Source organism: Actinia tenebrosa, unplaced genomic scaffold (genome assembly GCF_029948245.1).
Source record: "Actinia tenebrosa isolate PJP-AT-01 unplaced genomic scaffold, QUT_ActTen_1.0 PGA_scaffold15__27_contigs__length_11533743, whole genome shotgun sequence".
Lineage (NCBI taxonomy): Eukaryota > Metazoa > Cnidaria > Anthozoa > Actiniaria > Actiniidae > Actinia > Actinia tenebrosa.
Window position 1 is genome coordinate 6,092,723 of NW_028292575.1, and position 20,856 is coordinate 6,113,578.

General features: G+C 40.4%; 1 protein-coding gene across 1 annotated transcript; it reads right to left on the reverse strand.

The window, feature by feature from the left end:
• Nucleotides 1–1,528: 1,528 nt before the first annotated feature.
• Nucleotides 1,529–18,836, reverse strand: LOC148910954 (uncharacterized). Its single transcript, XM_089030675.1, has 6 exons — nucleotides 18,081–18,836; nucleotides 11,550–11,698; nucleotides 8,846–9,121; nucleotides 3,278–3,401; nucleotides 2,488–2,817; nucleotides 1,529–1,926 (listed from the first exon to the last, which is right to left on the reverse strand). Exons 1-6 carry the CDS (start codon nucleotides 18,834–18,836, stop codon nucleotides 1,738–1,740), a joined length of 1,824 nt encoding a protein of 607 aa, XP_088886801.1. The 3' UTR covers nucleotides 1,529–1,737.
• Between the last annotated feature and the right edge of the window lie 2,020 nt (nucleotides 18,837–20,856).

The window sequence follows — 20,856 nt, forward strand, 5'->3', positions numbered from 1 at the left end:
ATTGGTATACATTGCCATACATAACCATACATCGGTAAACACAGGACATAGCTAGGTGTGCATAGCCACACATTAGTATACATTGCTACCCAAAGGCATAGATAGCCATACATAGACATACATAGCCGTATCTAGCCATACATATTCAACCAAACATAGCCATACGTGCATAGGTATATATAGCCATCTATAGCCATCCAAAGCTACCCATCGGCTTTAGTGCTTTGTTTTGTAATGTAACGGAGACGGTAAGGTCACGATACTGAATTGACAACAGCCTTTAAACCGATCAAAAAGCGCTAGATCATTAATCAAGCAATAAAAAAACATGCACGCCCAGTCACAGCACGTCCGTGCCGTGCGTTTTTTTTTTTGTTTGTTTTTTTTTTTTTTACTGCGTTTCGAAATTTGCGCTAGAAAGTAAGCCCTGGACTGTTTCGTCTGTATCCCGTATATAGATTCAGTCTATCGTTTATGGTTTTTTCGTAGTAGAGATGGTATAGTAGGAGTTTTTTTAAAGAAAGAATTCTAAGTTGTTTTCAAAGGGAAGCATTCAAGATACAAATAAAGACTACATCCCGGGCGGAGACGGAAGCTATAAAATACAGTAAATGTATGTAATTTGGTATCTGAGGGGGCTGTGAGATGCACTCTACGCCCGGGATGTAGTCCTTTTCTCAAAACACACCATTCAATCACAAGTCAGGCCTGTCATTCTTAGTCCTTCCAGTTCGTTGTATCATGAAGCAATCGTACACGAAACCGAGGCTAATGAGGATCGATTTCCAACCGCTAAAGTCATCATGGACGAAGCGACTAACAACAAGTTTGAGAAGATGGTCGGAGACATTTTATCTTGATAACAGACAGTTGTTCGTGAAGTTAAATTTTAAAATATATAAGCATTTTGTAAAATAAGTTTTTAACCACAAAAAAAATTAAGTTTGTTTGGTGCTTGTTCTTAATTGAACGCCTTCAACAATTGAACATAAGTCGAGAGTGGAACGCGAACTATTGCATCTCTAGATCTATGGCCAAAACACAGTGACCAATCCCGACAATTCAATTTTAAAGTAAAGATTTATTTATTGAATAAATTATCGCTTTTGTAGTCCATGCAGTTGGTCAGAGAATGGCGATGTCACGATCTGTTTGGAATACTTGAGCTTCACAAATTACAAATACGACACCAAAAACACTGAAGCTATAACAGCCCACAACCCAAAACTTCTGTAAACTTTTTAATTACAATCTACAGAAGATATTTTTCTTGGTACTCAAAAATTCAAACCTTACAAAAAAAAACAACAAAAAAACGGTGAAAAAAACAAACCCGCGAACCCCTTCGCACTACCCCTAGATCCGCCACTGAATCCTCCAGACCATCAAAGAAATTCTATCACTTAGTTAAACTGATAATATTCAGGGAGATTTTATATTGCTAAACGTGAGGGGGGAAATTTCTCAAATATTTGCCGACGATTTTCAAAAGTTTACTTATATTAAAGAAAAACGAACTCAAATCATCTCGTTTTGCCATCATTTATTTACTAACACACAGCAGATAGCCTCCATTACAGTGTAAGTTACATTGTGGACAATATAACTATTACAAGATGCAGTCCTACTGGATATCTTAACTACTATCCCTGGGAAAAATCCTTATTATTTATACTAACCCCTCTAGTATTATCATGGTAATGTTTGGTTGGTTCTTAGGCATTCTAGTCTTGGAAATTAACGAGCAAGAACAAAACCCATAGCAATGATGTTTTTATTGCCGTTGACACCGCCACAGGCTGCACCATTTCCTACAGTGATGCCCTTTTTGATGCCGCACGCACCGTTGGGTCTGGTACCGAAGCCGAGGTAGGAGTCTGGGGTTCTACAATTGTGTTCTTGGTTAGCTACGATACCAATCCTTGTCTGAAAGTACAGAGAAAACTCAGATCAGTACATTAAATGTATATTTAAATAACAATCATATACTATAGCCAAGACGCACAAACACAAACAGTAACACAAAGAGAGAGAGAAGGAGGGAGCGAGGGAGGCAGGGAAGGAGGGAGGCAGGGAGGGAGGGAAGGAAGGAGAAACCAAAACAAAAATCATAAAAATAGGAGAAAATTAGCTTAGATAAAACTAAAAAGAACATTTTAAAACAACCTCAAAGAAAAACCAGAAAAGAACAGGACAATCAAGAGACGCATGTGCAAGAAAGAAAGGAAGGAAGGAAGGAAGGAAGGAAGGAAGGAAGGAAGGACGGACGGACGGATGGACGGATGGAAGGACGGGTGGAAGGACGAAAGCAAGAACAACAACAACAAAACCAAAAACCAAAACCAAAAATAATAAAACAAAACAAAACTGGAGAAAAAAAAGAAGATAAAATGCTGATATTTGACTACTATTTTGCTAAGGGTTGGTCGAAGTTGTCAACAAATACTGTTTAAAATATCATTAAAAGCATTTCATGGATTAACTCACCTTTATTGAAAGTTGAACATTGAATCCCTCTCGATTGCATTTTTTTTGAAGAGAGCTGCCAATAATTAGCGACATCCAGGCATAACGTCCCAGGGTCGTTGCTTGGTACTTGTTGCTTGAGATAATAGAGTATAACGAGGATGCTTTCTTGGAGAGAAGAATCCAGCGAGTTGAAGCACCGACCTTCATTCCAAGGCACAGCTTCGAAAAAGAGAAGGACGAGTACGCGGGGAGCTTTACTTCCGTTCTGGTGTTGAGTCCTTCGGAAACGGCTTTCTCGTTAAGCAATTTATTAGTCGTCCAGTAAGCTGAGTCGTACTTGAACGTTTGCTGTTGATTAATGCATAAATAAACAAACCAACAAACCAACAAACCAACAAACCAACAAACCAACAAACCAACAAACCAACAAACCAACAAACCAACAAACCAACAAACCAACAAACCAACAAACCAACAAACCAACAAACCAACAAACCAACAACCCAACAACCAACAAACCAACAAACCAACAAACCAACAAACCAACAAACCAACAAACCAACAAACCAACAAACCAACAAACCAACAAACCAACAAACCAACAAACCAACAAACCAACAAACCAACAAACCAACAAACCAACAAACCAACAAGCCAACAAACCAACAAACCAACAAGCCAACAAGCCAACAAGCCAACAAGCCAACAAGCCAACGAACAAAGCAAAGTGCTCAAAATATTCTGAGATTCTGTTAAGAGTTGTAATTAAATGACGCTATAATATAAGTAACAGTGTCAATAGATTCACCTTGCTTCCGTCCATCTTCAGAAGCAGTGTCCATCCTTTGGATCCACAGATGGAATCCATGTAACAGTACGCCTGGAAGGTCTTGTCATCTGCGGTAAGGTAGTACACACCACTCTTTGCATCACTAAGAACAAACAGACCAAAATTATTAGGAGAAATGAGTAAGTTATTCTCCTAATGTCTTATCCAGAGCAGACCGAAACTGACCTATTTAGGAAAACGAAGTCCTTATTCGTTGATTGTACTGCTTTACTTGAACGTGGTCATGTTGGTGTTAGAGCGGATGCAATTAAACCGTGAAATAAAATCAAACTAATAATGAGACATTAACACCTAGTAGCGGTATTTCTTGTCTACTGGACAAGCCTAGGTTAATTTACATCAAACCTTCACCGATTCCACCATCATTATGTACATCGAAACCTATTGACTTTGGTTTACTTAATACGAGGTCTGTCTGCAATAAGTCTTTGCTTGTGAAGGATTTTGTGGTTGATAACGACATTGACTTGCTGGCGATGACTGAGACCTGGTTGAGCAACGATGATCAAGACGTACATATCATATCGGAAGTTTGTCCAACTGGGTATCAGTTGATCAATGTACCAAGAGGTTCAAGAGGTGGTGGTGTAGCGCTCTTATTCAAGAACTTGCTAAAGGTCCAGAGTCAGCCTACTATTAGAAGAAAATTCAAATCTTTTGAATTTACTGACCCGTTAGTAAGACATTTGTCTACGAGTTTGAGAGTTATTATTGTATACCGCCCACCTCCCACTAGCGTTAACCAATCTTCTCTTACATTGTTCTTTGATGGATTTCCTATTCTTTTGGAGCATCTGGCCATTGCATCGGGATCCCTTCTCCTGGTTGGTGATTTTAACCTCCACGTTGATGATGCCTGTGATTCTATAGCTGCGCGATTTCTTCATCTCCTGGAATTGTTCAATTTCAAACAACATGTGACTGAATCAACTCACAAGAACGGTAATACTCTTGATTTGATCATCACTAGGGCTGATGAGTCGAGTATTAGCAATGTTAGAGTGGTTGATCCTTGTATTTCAGACCATTATGTAGTTGGATGTACTATTGCCTTATCTAAGACCGCCTTTGAGAGAAAAGAGGTCCATTATCGCAAGTTAAAATGTGTTGACATACAACAATTCCGTGATGACATTGCCAGTTCATCTCTAGTTGATTCTAGCAGTCAACAAGATGTCACTTCAGCTGTGATCTTCTATAATTCTGTCTTGACTGACATACTTGATGAGCATGCACCTGTAAAGAAACGAGTCTTGACCCTACGCCCTAACGCTGCTTGGTATACTGAAGATATACGAGAGGAGAAGATCAAACGCAGAAAGCTTGAACGTCGCTGGAGAGCGTCTCTACTCACCGTGGATCGCCAACTGTATGTTGATCAATGCAAACATGTCAACAAGTGTGTTCATGAAGCTAAAATGGCATACTACTCTGGCGTTATTTCTGACAATCAATCAGATCCACATAAATTATTTTCTACAGTTAACAAATTGTTACATCGTAATGATTGTATGCGTCTACCAACTTCAGACAATGCTGCATCTTTGGCAACTACATTTGCTGACTACTTTACAGAAAAGATAACTTTGATAAAAGATAGCCTTCACACAAAAATAGCTGCGTTGAATGATGCTGATTCTGTGCTTGATAACAGTTATCATTGTGACTCTTGCTTTACTGAGTTTAAGCCTGTATCAGCTCAAGAACTCTCTACTCTACTTGGTCCTTCTGGCCTTAAATCCTGTTCTCTTGATCCACTTCCTAGTTCGCTTCTGAATAAGTGCATTGACTTGTTGACTCCTTTCATTACTAACATTGTCACCATTTCCTTGGAGCATCATACCGTTCCTGACAAGATGAAGGAAGCCCTTGTTAGACCTGTTCTCAAGAAGTCATCTCTGGACCATGAGCTGTTAAAGAACTATCGACCCATCTCAAATTTACCATTTATCACTAAATGCTGTGAAAAAGTTGTTGCTCGTCAATTGAATCAGTATCTTAATGCCAATCATCTGAATGAACCTTTTCAGTCAGCTTATAAATGCTTTCATAGTACTGAAACAGCCTTAGTCAGAGTTCAGAATGACATTTTGCGATCTATAGATGAAGACTACTGTTTCTACTTTTGGACTTGTCGGCTGCCTTCGTCACCGTTGATCACCAAATACTCTTGGGACGTCTTTCAAACTGCTTTGGAATCAGCAGTAAGGCCCTCGCTTGGTTCAAGTCATATCTCCATAATCGCACACAGTTTGTCAACATTGAAGGGAGCCGGTCGTTAAGTCGTCCTCTGAGCTGTGGAGTACCACAGGTTCGGTGCTCGGACCTATCCTTTACCTGCTTTATGTATCTCAAATTGGAGACAATGCGTCGTCATTGTGTATCGTACCATCTCTATGCCGACGACACGCAAATCTATGTCTCATTCAAGTCAACAGTTATGGGTGACCTACGGAAGGCTCGCACTATAGATTGGAAGCATGCCTTGCTGACATTGACCACTGGATGCTGCTCAATAACCTCAAGCTGAACCAAGATAAATCAGAACTGCTGGTTGTTCATGCAAAACATCGTCCAGCTCCGTTGTTGGAATCTGTTCAAGTTGGTAACTCAAGCGTTGTTCCTTCTGACTTTGCTCGTAATATCGGAGTTGTTTTTGATAGTACATTTGCTTTAGATAAACATGCAACTGAGTTGTGTAAATCTGCATTCTTATGACACAACAAAAGTTATGACACAACAAAGGTGCTCGTTCATGCTTTTGTTACTTCTCGTTTAGATAATTGCAACTCACTCTCGTATGGATTACCTAAGTATTTAACTAAGCATGTACAGTATGTATTTAATTGTGCTGCCAGATTAGTTACACTTTCACGTAAGTGCGATCATATCACTCTTTTACTGATTGAATTACATTGGTTGCCTGTAGAGCAACGTATTATTTTTAAGATTTTGTTGATTACATATAAGGCTCTTAATGGTTTAGCACCAGGCTATATAGTTGATTTACGTATTATTTTTAAGATTTTGTTGATTACATATAAGGCTCTTAATGGTTTAGCACCAGGCTATATAGTTGATTTACTGAAACCTTATGTTCCACGTCGTACATTAAGATCATCATCTAAGCTAATGTTAGTCGAGCCTTCATACCATCTTAAGACATATGGCTTTAGAGCTTTTTCTGTCTGTGCTCCGAGGTTGTGGAGTTTGATAATGATGTCCATTAAACAATAGCCATTCTGCCCGATGAGTATTCCATTAGAAATTAAACAAAGTGATTCATGTAATAGCTTTAAAAGTAAGCTTAAGGCTTACCTTTTCAGAATGGCCTTTTATTAGTCCTAGAAGTTTATCAGACTTGTCTTTTCCTTTTAGGTTATATTAGATCTGATAACTGTTATGAGAACATTTAGTCATCTCTCTCTCTCTCTCTCTCTCTCTCTCTCTCTCTCTCTCTCTCTCTCTCTCTCTCTCTCTCTCTCTCTCTCTCTATATATATATATATATATATATCATCTTGTATATTATTATATTGATTTAATTTAATTTCTTATTATTGTACAGCGTATTTGGACTGTTAGGAAAACACGCTATAGAAATAAATTATTATTATTATTATTATTTAAAAAAACGCATTAATAATTCATGAAGGAAACACAATAGAAATCATGCCCATGAAGGAGGTTTTATATCTGATATAGATTCGTCTTCATTTGCATAAACCTTAACTTGGATTTTCTCTATCAAACTTGGTTCATTTCGTAAAGAATTCGGTACCATATGAGAACATACATCAGGAGTTTTTTAAGCCGTTTAATAAACTCGCAGATCGTGTTCTATCGGGTCTAAAACCACTCGGCTACGCCTCTTGTCTTATACCCGATAAAACACTCCTGCTCGTTTATTAAACAGTACTTATTATTATTATTATTATTATTATTATTATTATTATTATTATTATTATTATTATTATTATTATAGATTCTGTGACTAATAGTCACTAGATTACTCAACCAGAACATTTATTAAACAAAAGACACAAATGATCTCTTGTGTATTTGTCTTTGTATGATGAATGTTCTGGTTGAATGATAGCAACTATTAGTCACTAAATAGCTACTATTTGTCAGTATTTAGTTTGATTTTATTTCAAGGTTTAATTGCATCCGCTCTACTTATCAAAAGACTTATTATTAGTATGAACATTTATTAAACAAAAGACACAAATGATCTCTTGTGTATTTGTCTTTGTATGATGAATGTTCTGGTTGAGTGATAGCAACTATTAGTCACTAAATAGCTACTATTTGTCAGTATTTAGTTTGATTTTATTTCAAGGTTTAATTGCATCCGCTCTACTTATCAAAAGACTTATTATTAGTATGAATAAACAATACAATTTTTGAGGATCTCAAATTCAAAGAAGGATCCTCAAAATGAATGACCTTCTGTATAGCTGGTTACATTACAAGTGATCAGTTTAGAAAATAGTTATTACAGAGTTTTAGATTTACGTTCACGGCGAACGTGAAACGTCAGTTGACCAGTAAAAAATTTTTTTAAATTACTGAAAAAGAATCGCAAAAAAGTCCAAGTAGTAGAAAAACAAGAATATTTGCGCTTGGTGAGAAGGTTTGTAAAAGGTAAAGTAAAATACAGGAAAACTATGAAAACGTGCTCACGTTTGCCGTCTGCGGGGAGAAAAAAAAGTCAATCTAAAACTCCCTATTCTAAACTCATATACTTCAATGTAGTTTCCGTGCCAGTTATGTTAGTCAATGTTTAGTTTAGTTTAGTTTAGTTTATTTGTCACAATTGTATAAGAGGAAATTTTTTTCAATAATGGCAAAAAGCGCCAAAAACTAGACTTTCGTATGAGTTTTTATCCAATTTTCGTTTTGGGTTAACACTCAAAACCTTTTTTAAACAGTTAGAAACTGATGTACTATGATAAAATGCCTGTTTGAAGCGGTATTTTCAATTGTACAAAGATGTTTTGTTGCATTTGTGTTAGAATGTTGCTTTGTCAGACTTTTTTATAGGAAATATATGGGAAATAAGCAAATGAAGGCCTGAACCTCATTTTCGAATAAAATTTTTGCTTTGGGTTAACACTTTGATTCCACTTTCCTCGGTCATCTCCACTTCCAAACAAGTTAAACTTTCTGAATAACAAGATTTTAGCCTTGTACAGCAGCCTTAATTCTTCAAGAAAATAGTTTTTGGCGCTCACTGCTTGAATACGAAAAGAATAAAAAATACATAAATCATATAAAGGAAAGAAAGAACTGTTGGGGCTGGGAAAGGAAACAGGGCTCACGTCCCAATTGACCTCCATTCCCAAGAAGTAGAGTGGTTTTCAATAATCTATGAAACAATTGAGAACGAGTAACTTAGAGCGAGATACGCGATACGCTATGTTAGTCGGTACTGGCTATAGCTAGGATGCTGCTTCCTATTGCTTGATATTTTTCCCCAAAACTTCATAGAGCCACCTTAATTAAGAGACACGTTGAGACTTACCTGTTATCCTGCAGTATCTCAGAACATGACACGGCCAGGTTGCCTTCAGATCCTAAGCTGCCAGCTGGTCCGACGGTGACATATTTAGTTCCGTCACAATACTGCAGCTTGTTATTACGATAACGTAAATTCCCAGCGGATTTTGCATCACAACCACAGCTGTGGTCGGTGATTTGGGTTAACGTGTGTTGGTTATCGATAATGGTGCAGTACTCGGGTGGCAGTTTGACTGCCTGGGTGGTTGCTAGGAGACAGCAAACTAGTAAAAGAAACATCCTAGAAGAAGCAAGTATAAAATATTTGATATGGTACATTCTTGGGTACCCGGGGGGGGGGGGGGGTACTACCACCCCAACTTGGGTAGGGGTGTGCCGCCAGGACCTCAAAGCCCTGACCCTATCCCAGACCTAAAATTTTGATTTTACATACCCTACCCCAGACTAAAACTAAGAATTGTACACCCTATCCCAGACTAAAAGACGTAAAATACGGCTTTACAATCGATTGCAATCAATATTTACTAACATTTCTATTGTTTTTGTTCCGGCAGAAAGCATAGACTATTCGCCAGACAAAAACGAGCAAATCGTTAACCCTATCCCAGACAAAAAGGATATCCTATCCCAGACAAAATGTCAAAAAAGTATACCCTACCCCAGACCCAAAAGCCGAAAAACCATACCCTATAGGGCGGCACATACCCGTATAGCAAATATAGAGATATAGGGGAGAACCCCCCCCCCCCCCCCCCCCCCCCGGGCTTGGGTATAAGAAAAAAAGCCATTTGCCGTGAATATAGCGTCATTTACTTGCAATACCACTACTAGACTTAATTTTTGCCCACTTTCCCTTGATCAGTTCATTAGCACCAATTGTCTTGCTATTCTCATGAGGGAATTACACATTTCAATAAGAAAGAAAATTCGCAAAGCATTCTGGTAGTAGTAGTAGTAAAATTCTCATGGAAATGGCTTATTGGAGAATTAGGAATATGTGTAGATATGTGTAGATGTTTTAGTAGCAGGAATGAAAAGAAAGAACAAAAAAAGAAGAATAGACACGAGAAAAAAAAAAGAAAAAAACATCAAACAAAGCAAAGAACGAAGTAGCGAAGAAAAGAACGAAGAAAGAAAGAAAGAAAGGGAAAACATAGATCGAAAGTTTTCAGTTGAGAAAAGAAGATCGATAGAAACGAAGAAACAGCTGTGCACCACTGTTAAACGAAGAAATGATATGTGGAGCATGTGAAATGCATGGGAAAACATTACTCTAAATCTAAAATTGTCTATTGCAAAAACATTGCATCACGACGAATATATCCACATTTTTATATATTCTCAGTGCTCCACTACTAAATAAAGAATCGATGCGCGAAAACATTACTCTAAAGCTAAATTGATGTAAATTTTGCGAAAATTGGTTACACCACGACTGATGGATATGATACGTGGCTGAAACGAAATGGAAAAACGTTAGCATTGCTCCTAATTGGTCTGTTCCAAAAAAGAAAAAAAACATGTGTCTTCTCAGTGCACAACCGTTAAACAAAGAAATGATACGTGTTGCATGTGAAATGGAAAAACATTTACTCCAAAGCTAAATTGGTCTCTTGGAAAACTTTGCACAGCGATTAATAAATCCATCTTCTCAGTGCACCGCTGTTAAACAAAAAAATGATACGTGGTTCATGTAAAATTGGAAAACATTACTTAAAGCTAAATCGGTCTCTTGGAAAACATTGCATGGTGATGAATAAGGACGATAAGGTCCACAAAAAACAATCACAAGAATAAATATCTAAAGAACCTAGATATTTTTACATTTCAAAATGCGCGAAAATTATTGTTCAAAGCTATTGACATCTAGGAGAATCGGACCACTTCGGCCTCTTTTAGATCAAGCAGAGCGAATCATGCAATGGCTTCTAATATTATCTGCTTCAAAATCTGGACTATGACCATGATTTGTGTCTTTTCGAAGGTGAGTTGCTTTAGCATATTGGAAGTATAAATGGTGAGTAAAGTCTCTAGTCGAGGTTTTCTCCTGTGCTTCAAGGGAGAAGGCACACGAGAAGGCATATTGAACATAGAAACTTCAAATTGAAAAATCTTCACAAGGGATTGATACATGGTGTGATTTAGAATAATGAAAAGACGCACAGCCTTACGGTCTATTGTTTTTATTTAGTAAGAATGAAGGCTTTAAATTTGATAATCTTCTGAGACAGCACTTACAGTTAAAAGTCAACAACTAAGTTCTAAGCACTAAGTTTTTGAAAGCCTCATTTGGGTTCCAGTTTGACTAAATAAAATATCTCCACCTTAGAATAATGGGAACTTTAACATGACGCACAACTTTACAAACTATTGTTTTTATCTGGCAAGTATGGAGGCTTTAAATTTGATAATTTCATAATCGTCAGCATTTGATAGAAATCATTTACAGTTAAGAGTCGACAACCCGCTCAGGCCAGAAAAATACTAAGCTATTAAAAGTCTCATTTGGGTAAAGGATTCAGTTGCCATTTGTCTGTCTCCGTGCCTTAATTTTGAATATATATATATATGTGTGTGTGTGTGTGTGCATATGTGGACCCGAAAAAATTGCACTATGATCCCCTAGTTACATTATGGTTGAACATAAAGCCCAAAGGATGAGATCTTTTGCAATGGCACAAATTGGTTTATATAAGGTGTGTAAATACCTGACTTGAAGGCGTGTGCTTGGAGTTGTTATCTTCACCAAGAGAAGAGAGAAGATATTGTTTTTGAACAAATAACATCTACTTATAATCATGATTAGACTTACGCAGTGATGTGATTGGATGGTATTGACCGAAGTGTACTTGGTAGGCTGTGATTTGAAAACACGTGCTTGCGGTCTACTTTTGACTGTCTAGCTTGATAAACATGAGATTCCGTACGTGAGATGGATGTTGAAAAGAAATGCAATACAATACCGTTGTGTTCTTTGGTAACAGACTCGTTTTCTCAGGTTATCCTTATTTCAGTATCTAAATATCCACAAATATCATCAGTAAAGCAAAGATTGACAACTTCAACAATACGAAAATGCACTTTGAAATTCAAGGGAACTTCACTGGAACACGTCAATATCCAACACAAAATCAAGGCTTACCCTGAACAACAGACAACTCGAAACTCGAGTATTTGTAAGAAAGTTTATTATGCAATACCAACACTGATAACTTCGTTCCATATATAGTTAACTTGTATAGTTAAAGTGCAAATGAACCCTTCGACAATACTTTCAGTACTGATTCTACATGAAGTAAATAGTTGATTGGTAAAATATTTCTTGATTTGAGTGATGCGTTTCTAAGTTATGAAGGTTTATGTTGCTTATACAGTGCTTATAACAGCCTTGAATGTGAGCGATTAACGGTCAAAATTCGAATCCTTGAAATTGAATAGTGGAGGGAAAAAAATTCGATAACCCAGTGAAAATGCGTCCAAATGTCTTCAAACTCGGCCAAGTAATAAAAGACACAACAAGTTATCAAGGCATGTCGTTTTTATTCCAATAAACTGCAATTTAAGGTGGCTAAAATCAGCAACGGAAAGCTCCGACCAGTAGCATTCAAAGCGCGCTAAAATAGACTTCCTCTCTTTGTAGCCATTTGATTTTTAAATATGAATTGGTCAATTGATTGAAGTTTAAAATATTGGGTGTGGCATGTCGATCGTCCTTATTATGCAAAAGTTATGGGGAATTCCCGAAAAACAGTTTTTCGGGTCGGTCTCAAAAAATCCCCCATGGATTTTGTCCGAACTTAAGGATGTTGTATTTTGAGTCATGCCCTTGCTGATGAGTGAGTTTCAAGGAATTATTTCAAGCCGTTTTAGAATTATGAAACCCCAAAGTTGGTTGTTGATTTTTCAAATTCAATTCCATAACAAGATCTGTTCAATATTTCGCCCTGGAATTTCGCATGAGAAATTTTTAAAATGTCCTTTTTTATGGTGTTGAGTTTCGAGGCATTTGCTTATATCTATTTGAAACTACAGTTCGGCAAATGTAGAGCATTTTCATGACAACATTCTCCGCACCTATAATATTTTAGTTAATTCATATTCCTAGGAAACGCCTCCATAGATTTTTGTAAGAATTTCAAAATAGTGTCAAACACTACCAATATATCTCACCAGTATCTGTTGAGCTCAAGGTATTCAAGTCTTTGTCTTTTCCTCTTGTGTCATTAACAATGCCCGTCCAAGCTATTTGAATAAACTTTACAAGTCATTGTTACTTTTGGTTACGCGAGCCGGTCATCGATCATCGAATAGACCCTTTGGCAAAATGGAGGCCGCAAATTCGAATAAGTTAAGATAAATGGAGAGAAAACCAATTGCTGGTTTGCAATCATTCCTAAGAGAATGTAATTACAAAAGACTCTGCGGCCATGTTTGAGGATATAACAAAAGAGACTTATGACGAATCTTTTGTTAAATTCCTCCAACACGGCGGCCGTGAAAGCCATCAATACCAGCACTAGAAAGAGCACATTACGTCTGTAAAATTGTCCAATTTTCAGCAAAAGTTTTCTCGGTCAATATATAACACATAACATCATGATTGTTTGTAGATCAAAAAAAGTCGAAAGTAGGCTGCATGCATTTGTTATTATTCACAGCCTGCAAGTTCGCTTTGGCCTAAACCCACTCCAATCACATTCTACTGCGTAAGTCTAATCATGATTAGTCCCCTCTAATTATGTTATTAGTAAATGTTATGTTTCCTCAAAAACAATAACTTTTTCTTTTTTCTTGGTGAAGATAACCACTCAAAACAAAATACAGGTATGTATACTAGATTTCTTGTAAAATATCTTTCTGTTCCTCCGAAAAAATATCTTTTGGGCTTAGTTTTTTTTAGTATCTAGGAGAAGCAGCAGTTAGGCGGACTCGCGAATTGCCGGCATTGCCAAAAATCGCAAGTCGAAAAACACCAGGGGGGGGTGGGTTTTTGGAGGTCGGTAACCCGCGGAACAGGGGGTCTTGCGCGATCTGCCGGCAGCGCGAAAGGTGCCTAACTGCTGCTCTGTTGGGTACTGCAAACGGAGGTTAAAATATTTGTCGGATATACGATGCATGAATGTAAGAAGTTCACCAATGACTTCTGTGTGATTTGTCTAAGACCTAAAGTTATCGTACCTAAGCCAGAACCCTTTTGGTGTTGTGGTAAAAAAATGCGAATAGAAGACGACACGTCAGCACAGTGTTACGAGTGTGGTAAGAATATTCGTAATGCCGTACCAAATGCTACCAGAGAGCAGTATTACGCCAATGGAGGTCGTAAGAAAACGCCATATAAGAGATTAAAATACTTCAGGGACTGGATGAGTCATATCCAAGGTTTACATCCGATATATTTAGACGACGAAGTAAAGAAGAAAATCATAGACCACTTAGAAGAGCCAACCCCACAAAGTCTACGAAAGACATTGAAAAAATTAAAGCTAGGGAAATATTACAAAGCTATTCCCTATCTTTTGTCTGAAATTACCGGTAGGCGTATTCCTCATGTCCCAGATATGCAAAGGGCCGAGTGGTTATTCTGTCGGCTGGATAAGGATATTCCTTATTACCCCGACGTAATTTACGAAATATTTTACAAAATAGACCCCAACCACCCCCTATTAGAATGGATTCCGAGAAGATGAAATGTGCAGTCTAAATCCCCCTACGTTCTTTTCAAAGCAGATGTCTACTGAGTGAGTTTTCTTTGGAGCTCCTCTTTTGCCTCCTGGTAGATCTTTTTGCGAGATTCCTCGGAAAGATCTTTCACTATGGTTTTTTTATTACCCGACTTTAGCTCCCCATATTTCTTTTCCTCCGCGAGGATCAAAGAAAACTCCGTGTCGTCTATGCGGCGGTCCCGCAGAGCTTGGGAGACTAAGTCGGCAATGGTGTTAGCCTTTGCTCTTGCTAGGGCTATGTGTGTGTCGTGCTTGGATATCTTACCGGACAGTTGCTTTATAATGCCTGTCGTAACAGCGGAAACGATGCCGCAGACGGCTCCAACGCTGGCTAAAGGAACGCCAACGACTATTCCAGGCCCGGTAAGCGAAGTAGCAACGCCAGTGCCTGTTAACGCCACGGACATGGAGCCGGAAGTTATCGCGATTTTATGTAGTATGCTTCGGGCTCTGGCGTACTTTTTCCTGACCTCTTCGTAGTGTTTTGCTTGCCCTTCCAAGTAAGCCAGTATTAAGTTCGCTTTATTCAGACGAAAGTTCTCGGCGTTTAATTCTGTAGGACCTATGGTGGGAACATCTGGGTACAACTGAGGTGCTGAAGGTATAACATCCATTATATACTAATGTACGACGCTTTTGGGAATAACATAGAGGAGCAGCCACATCACGACAACCGGGATTATGCCAACTGGAGAGCATTTAGGAAGATGTTTCCGCATGCAGACCCTAGTAAGTTTGAAAGAAGACCCGATGGGATTTACTATAAAGGCTCTAGGATGTACAGCAATGCGGACTTGGAGCCAAAGAACCCAAAACCCGAGCATAAAGAAAGGCAGCCTAATTTTCCAGAGAATTTATTACCGGCAACGGAGGATTACCCATTTTACAACAACAAAGGCGGCGCAAATGACTTTGCTAAGATGGTTACCTCCTTAGAAATCCCCGTGGGTTCTACGACTTTCAAAATAAAAGTCAGAGACATCTTTAGAGAAACTGCCATGAAACATACCTCAGGGAAAGAATCCAGAGAATGGTTATCAGGTCCCAACATGCGGTATTGGCCGCAGCAGTTAAACTTTGCTGTCTGGGCTGCTACTAAAGGATGCGGTATAGCCGCGGACATGTTCCATATTCCTTTCCTGCGATTTCATGTTGCTTTTACTATTCGTAGGATATTGTTTGAGTTAGGAGCACCGCTTCCTAGTGACACTATCTTTAAGCCGAAGGATAACAAATATGACAAAGTCGCATGGGAGCGATTAAGGAATGAGTTTAAGCTTACCAACCCTGATTTTCGCAACAAAGAGGGTGCCGCCCATGGTTTAGGAGAGACTTACACCTATGCTTCGTATGTTGGCGCCAGCATAGAAACGCCGGGTATGGGGTATCCTAGCAGATGGGAATTCTCCGACTTAGGGGGTAAAGCGTCAAAAGGTGACTTGATTTACTTCATAGAAAGCAAAGAAAAGTATCCTTGGGCGCCTTTCTTTGCCGCAAAGGGCATTGGACTGAAAAACCTAGCAAGGATTAATCGAAGCATTGAAGCCTTTGTTTACTGCATTCTAGGAGCACAGGTTAGCACTCGCAGCCCCATCGTAGATGCCAGTGGTGCGTCACAGGAAACGCAACAAGTATTCCTTGTCCTCTTCGAAAGCGCTGTTATCGAGAATGAGATTTCTAAGTCAGTTCAAAGATATCAACTTGCGGTGCAGCAATCAAAGGTTAGACTGGATTATGCCTTGAGTCCTGGTTGTTGGTTAATGCCAAGTAATTTGGTCATCAACGCCGATTCCGTCGTGGGTTACAACAACAAACTTCAACGAGCTACTAAGGACATGAAGTTCGGGGTGAATGACGTGAACTCTGACACTCTTAGGAACATTCCTCACTTCGTAGAGAAGCCAAAGAAGGAGCACGTAGAAAAACCATCAAAGAAGGCGCATGTAGAAAAGCCACCAAAGAAACCAGTAAAGAAGGTTACCGAGGAATATGACCATAACTTACTAAAAGCCGGTCTAGCAGCTGCAAGCATTGGTCTGAGCTATTATATATGGCGATGAACAACCCCTACGTAGCTGGAGTAGATTGTGTCTATACGACTTACACAGGCGAGAAAAAATACACCCAGAGCTCTTGGGTTGATGTCACGGGCATGTCCGTGAATTTGAACTACTCAGGGAAGAAATTAATCCTTTGTAGTATTTGCATTGGCACGAGCAGTCACGCCAACGTAGGCTTTAGGCTCCTGGATGACAATGGCGTACTGCAGCCTATGAGAAATAAGACAAACAACAGGGAGCCTGCGCATTTCTCCGTAGAGCCCAACCCAGCCAGCGCCGAGAATCTTTCCGTTTGGACTTTCCACATGGTCGCCGATTGCCATGGGCTAGTAAAGCTGCAGATAAGAGTAGACGATACGGGAAAGGTTACGGTAAATAGCATAGAAAATCAAAGGGATACTATCTATAACCACGCAACCATCAGCACTCTTACGGTGCTTAGTCTCTAGAAGCAAACTATGTTTGCTGAAATATATGAACCCACACGCGAAGGAAGATTGGTTTCTACATTTTTTGGAGGAGAAGGACTACTTAGAACAGCATTGGCATGACACCGGGCTGTGGGTGAAGGTTGGGGGCCTGGGATTGATCATGTGTACCATTAGCATTTCGACGGGGTATTCGTGTAATGTCGGGTTTAGGATTGTCGATGAGGATAACCACCCATTACTACCCTACAGAAAAAAAGATAATAATAGGAACCCAGCTCATTTTTCGTCGGAACCCCCTCCAAGAAGCGGAGAAGACTTAACGCCGGTAACTTTTCACATGATAGCCAATTGCCAATATGCGAAGTTACAAGTTCTTCCCAACGACGTTGCCTACCTTCGGATAAATGCCGCCCCGTCAAGAAATTCCCCGACGGATGCCACTTGGAATAATAAGCCCATTAGCACCATGAGCGTGCTGCCGCTAGTTCCGCATTATCAAGGCGGCGCGAATACTATCTTTACTTATCCCCAGTCGAGGACGCCTCGGGCGCCCGACGACGATAAGCCACCAGTAATACACAAGGATAAGATTAAGCCTTCATCTTCTTCAGAAGTACCACCCCAATAGCTACGACTAATATCCAAATGTTATTCCCCACGAACTTTAGCAGTTCGCCGCCGGCCCTAAGTGCCAAGGAAACAACCGAACCCAGCAGCCCAGGAAGACCGGCTGCCATCTTTTTTCCCAAGTCCGTCAGCCCACTGCCTAATTTCTTTACGCCCGCGCCCGTAGCCTTAAGCGTGCTAAGGATAACTCCTACTACGCTCGAAATAGCAACCGCAAATGCCAGCGGAATACCATACTTCACCAGAGCTCTTTTTACCTTTTCCTTGGTGGTAAGCCCCAGCTCTTTTTCCAACTTCTCCTTTTGCGCCCGTAATTCCGCAAGGCGTATTTCAAGCGTATCTACTTCCTTCCTAGCAGCCTCCCTTTCCTCTTCGGAGCGAGTTTGGTCCACAGCTACTTCCTGCTGCCGCTCTATTCGACCCTGCAGGTCTTCGATGGTCTCCTGAAGTTGTCTTATTTCCAGATCCTTTTCAGCCATTTGTGCTATAATACGCCTTTCCCTGTCGTGACTCTCCACTAATTCATTTCCTATGCGTACTAGCTGCTCATCCTTACCAGCCAAGCGGCTAAAGGCATTCTGAAAGTCCTTCACGGCAGTGGTCTTTTCATCTAACAACTTAGATATCCGCTGCCGAAAGTCGGCAACTTCGGCGGCATGACTTTCAACAGTAGCTTGGTTTCCCCTCATGAATTCGTCTTCCATTTCCTTAAATCTTTCTTCGAGGACGTCGTTTTCCAGCTTTAGATTCTGGAAAGACACCTTAAGAGCCGCCAAATCCTCACTTGCCCTTAAGAGGTCCTCGCGCTCCCTGGTGATTCGTTCTAAGTCGTTATTAACTGCCTCCGTTCGGCTAGTAATCTCGGCCAATTCTCGTTGCGCTTCCGCTAAATCATATGCAGAAGAGGCTAGCTCGGCAAGGCGTGCTGGTAAGGTCCGTATTTTATTTATCTTGGCCTCCAATTCCCGTTTTTGAGAGTTCAGCGTAGCAACTTCCTCTGTCTTGGTTTGGAGTGACTCACTTAGCGTTCCTACTTGCGCCCTTAATTCTTCGTATGTTCCATGGCCGCCTGCAAAGGCCGGTAATCTAGCTGCCGCCTTAAAGATCTTATTGAAATCCAGTCGCATTTCCTCCCTAGTCGAGCCTCGCTGCATGGTCAAGTTGGGCGTTCCCAGCGCATTTGTGACTCCTTTTGGAAGTTGGTTGTTAAGCAGGTGGGAATTCTTCCTTTGATACAGGTTGTGCCATTTTTCCCTACCCGATTCTCTAACTTGAACCTGCCCTTTGTCTCCTATTTGGAAGTCTAAGAGAGCCAGGTTTATGTTTGGGTATCGCTCCCTTAGGTCCTCGATGATGTTCGCTATTAAGTCCGACCGCACGCCAAGGGATTCCATTTGTAAGTATTCTGGAATGGGCGTGTGGGGGTTCTTAGACTTGAATTTATCTCTCAAAGAACGCATAGCATCGCGGGCCCTCCTACCATACTTACTACTTAATTTCTCAAAGAGACTTCGTCCGTCTACGTTGTCATTAGGAAGTAAAGACTCGTATTCTTCATCGTTAATATCAACTTGGCCTTCTTCGGTAAGGGGGTCAAAATCCGTTCCTTCTACTTCCATTATATATGATAAGCTCAAAGTTAAATCCCAACGTATTACCTAAGCAGGTTGGCGGGCTGAAAGCGGAACGCACCTTTCACCGGGTCACCTTTACCCCTTCTAGCGCTAAGCCAGGGGAAACCCTGTACGTAGGCGTGCCCCGCCTAACGGATAACCTAGTCCTAGTACCTGGCACCCTGGCTTTAAGGTTCGACCTAGCGGTACAGTCAAGCCCCACAGATGAAAGGATTATCGTTAACAACGTGGGTCGCAACATTGTTTCTAAGATGCGCGTAAAGTTCGCCGGGGAATCCTTGCTGGACTTAAATAGGTACGATCTGTATACCACGTACAAAGACTTATGGTTGACTGCATTTGACCGCGCGCAAAGGATAGAACAAGGAATTGGTAGTGTCATTCTACGTAAGGTCCGCACACCTACGAAAACGCAACCTACTGACGGCAGCGGAGAAACCGCAGTGGCAGACGCAAAGCGAATAAAGACAGCCTATGGTAGTAAGTATGTCATACCATTAGACTTTGAAGTAATCACGAATCACGGTGTGTATTACCCAAGACAGTTATCCGAACTGCAGTTTGAAGTAACTTTAGCAGATGCTAATAACATTATTGGTGGGCTAAGCACTGCACTTACCACAACAACCCCATACTCTATTACCAACTTAGAATTACAGTACGAGACCGTGTACAGCGAAGAGCTGGCCCGTAGCGCTGGCATGGAATACAGCTCCGGCAAGGCATTCCTTTACGACCACGTAGTGATGTATAAGACGTTCAGCTTCCTGGATAAGACGGATGAGGTTATCAACCAAAGCATTAACCTCCCCCGAAGAAGTCTCACGGGGTTAATGCTGGTGTTTGCCAAACCCTATGGTAAGGTCCGCACACCTACGAAAACGCAACCTACTGACGGCAGCGGAGAAACCGCAGTGGCAGACGCAAAGCGAATAAAGACAGCCTATGGTAGTAAGTATGTCATACCATTAGACTTTGAAGTAATCACGAATCACGGTGTGTATTACCCAAGACAGTTATCCGAACTGCAGTTTGAAGTAACTTTAGCAGATGCTAATAACATTATTGGTGGGCTAAGCACTGCACTTACCACAACAACCCCATACTCTATTACCAACTTAGAATTACAGTACGAGACCGTGTACAGCGAAGAGCTGGCCCGTAGCGCTGGCATGGAATACAGCTCCGGCAAGGCATTCCTTTACGACCACGTAGTGATGTATAAGACGTTCAGCTTCCTGGATAAGACGGATGAGGTTATCAACCAAAGCATTAACCTCCCCCGAAGAAGTCTCACGGGGTTAATGCTGGTGTTTGCCAAACCCTATGAGGCCGGTAAGCGTGACTCCGAGGCCTTTCACAACCCCAACATTACTAACGTAGGGGTCAACATAAACGGCGTTCCAAACAAGGTCTACTCCCAGGGGATAAAGCCCGCAGACGTGTACAGGGAGGCAATGCGCAAGTTTGGCGACCAAATTAGCCCTGAGGAATTCTTTAAGGATAAGTACGCGCTGTGGATTGATATGCGCACCATCAA

Bases quoted from the DNA above. Each gene is read 5' to 3' on its own strand.
- LOC148910954 (XM_089030675.1), bottom strand. From the start codon at position 18,836: ATGCAGCGAGGCTCGACTAGGGAGGAAATGCGACTGGATTTCAATAAG. The intron at 9,122-11,549 runs GTATTTACACAC...TGCTTCTTCTAG, and splicing joins AGCACACGCCTTCAAGTCAG to GATGTTTCTTTTACTAGTTT. The intron at 3,402-8,845 runs GTAAGTCTCAAC...GTTTGTTCTTAG, and splicing joins GAGATACTGCAGGATAACAG to TGATGCAAAGAGTGGTGTGT.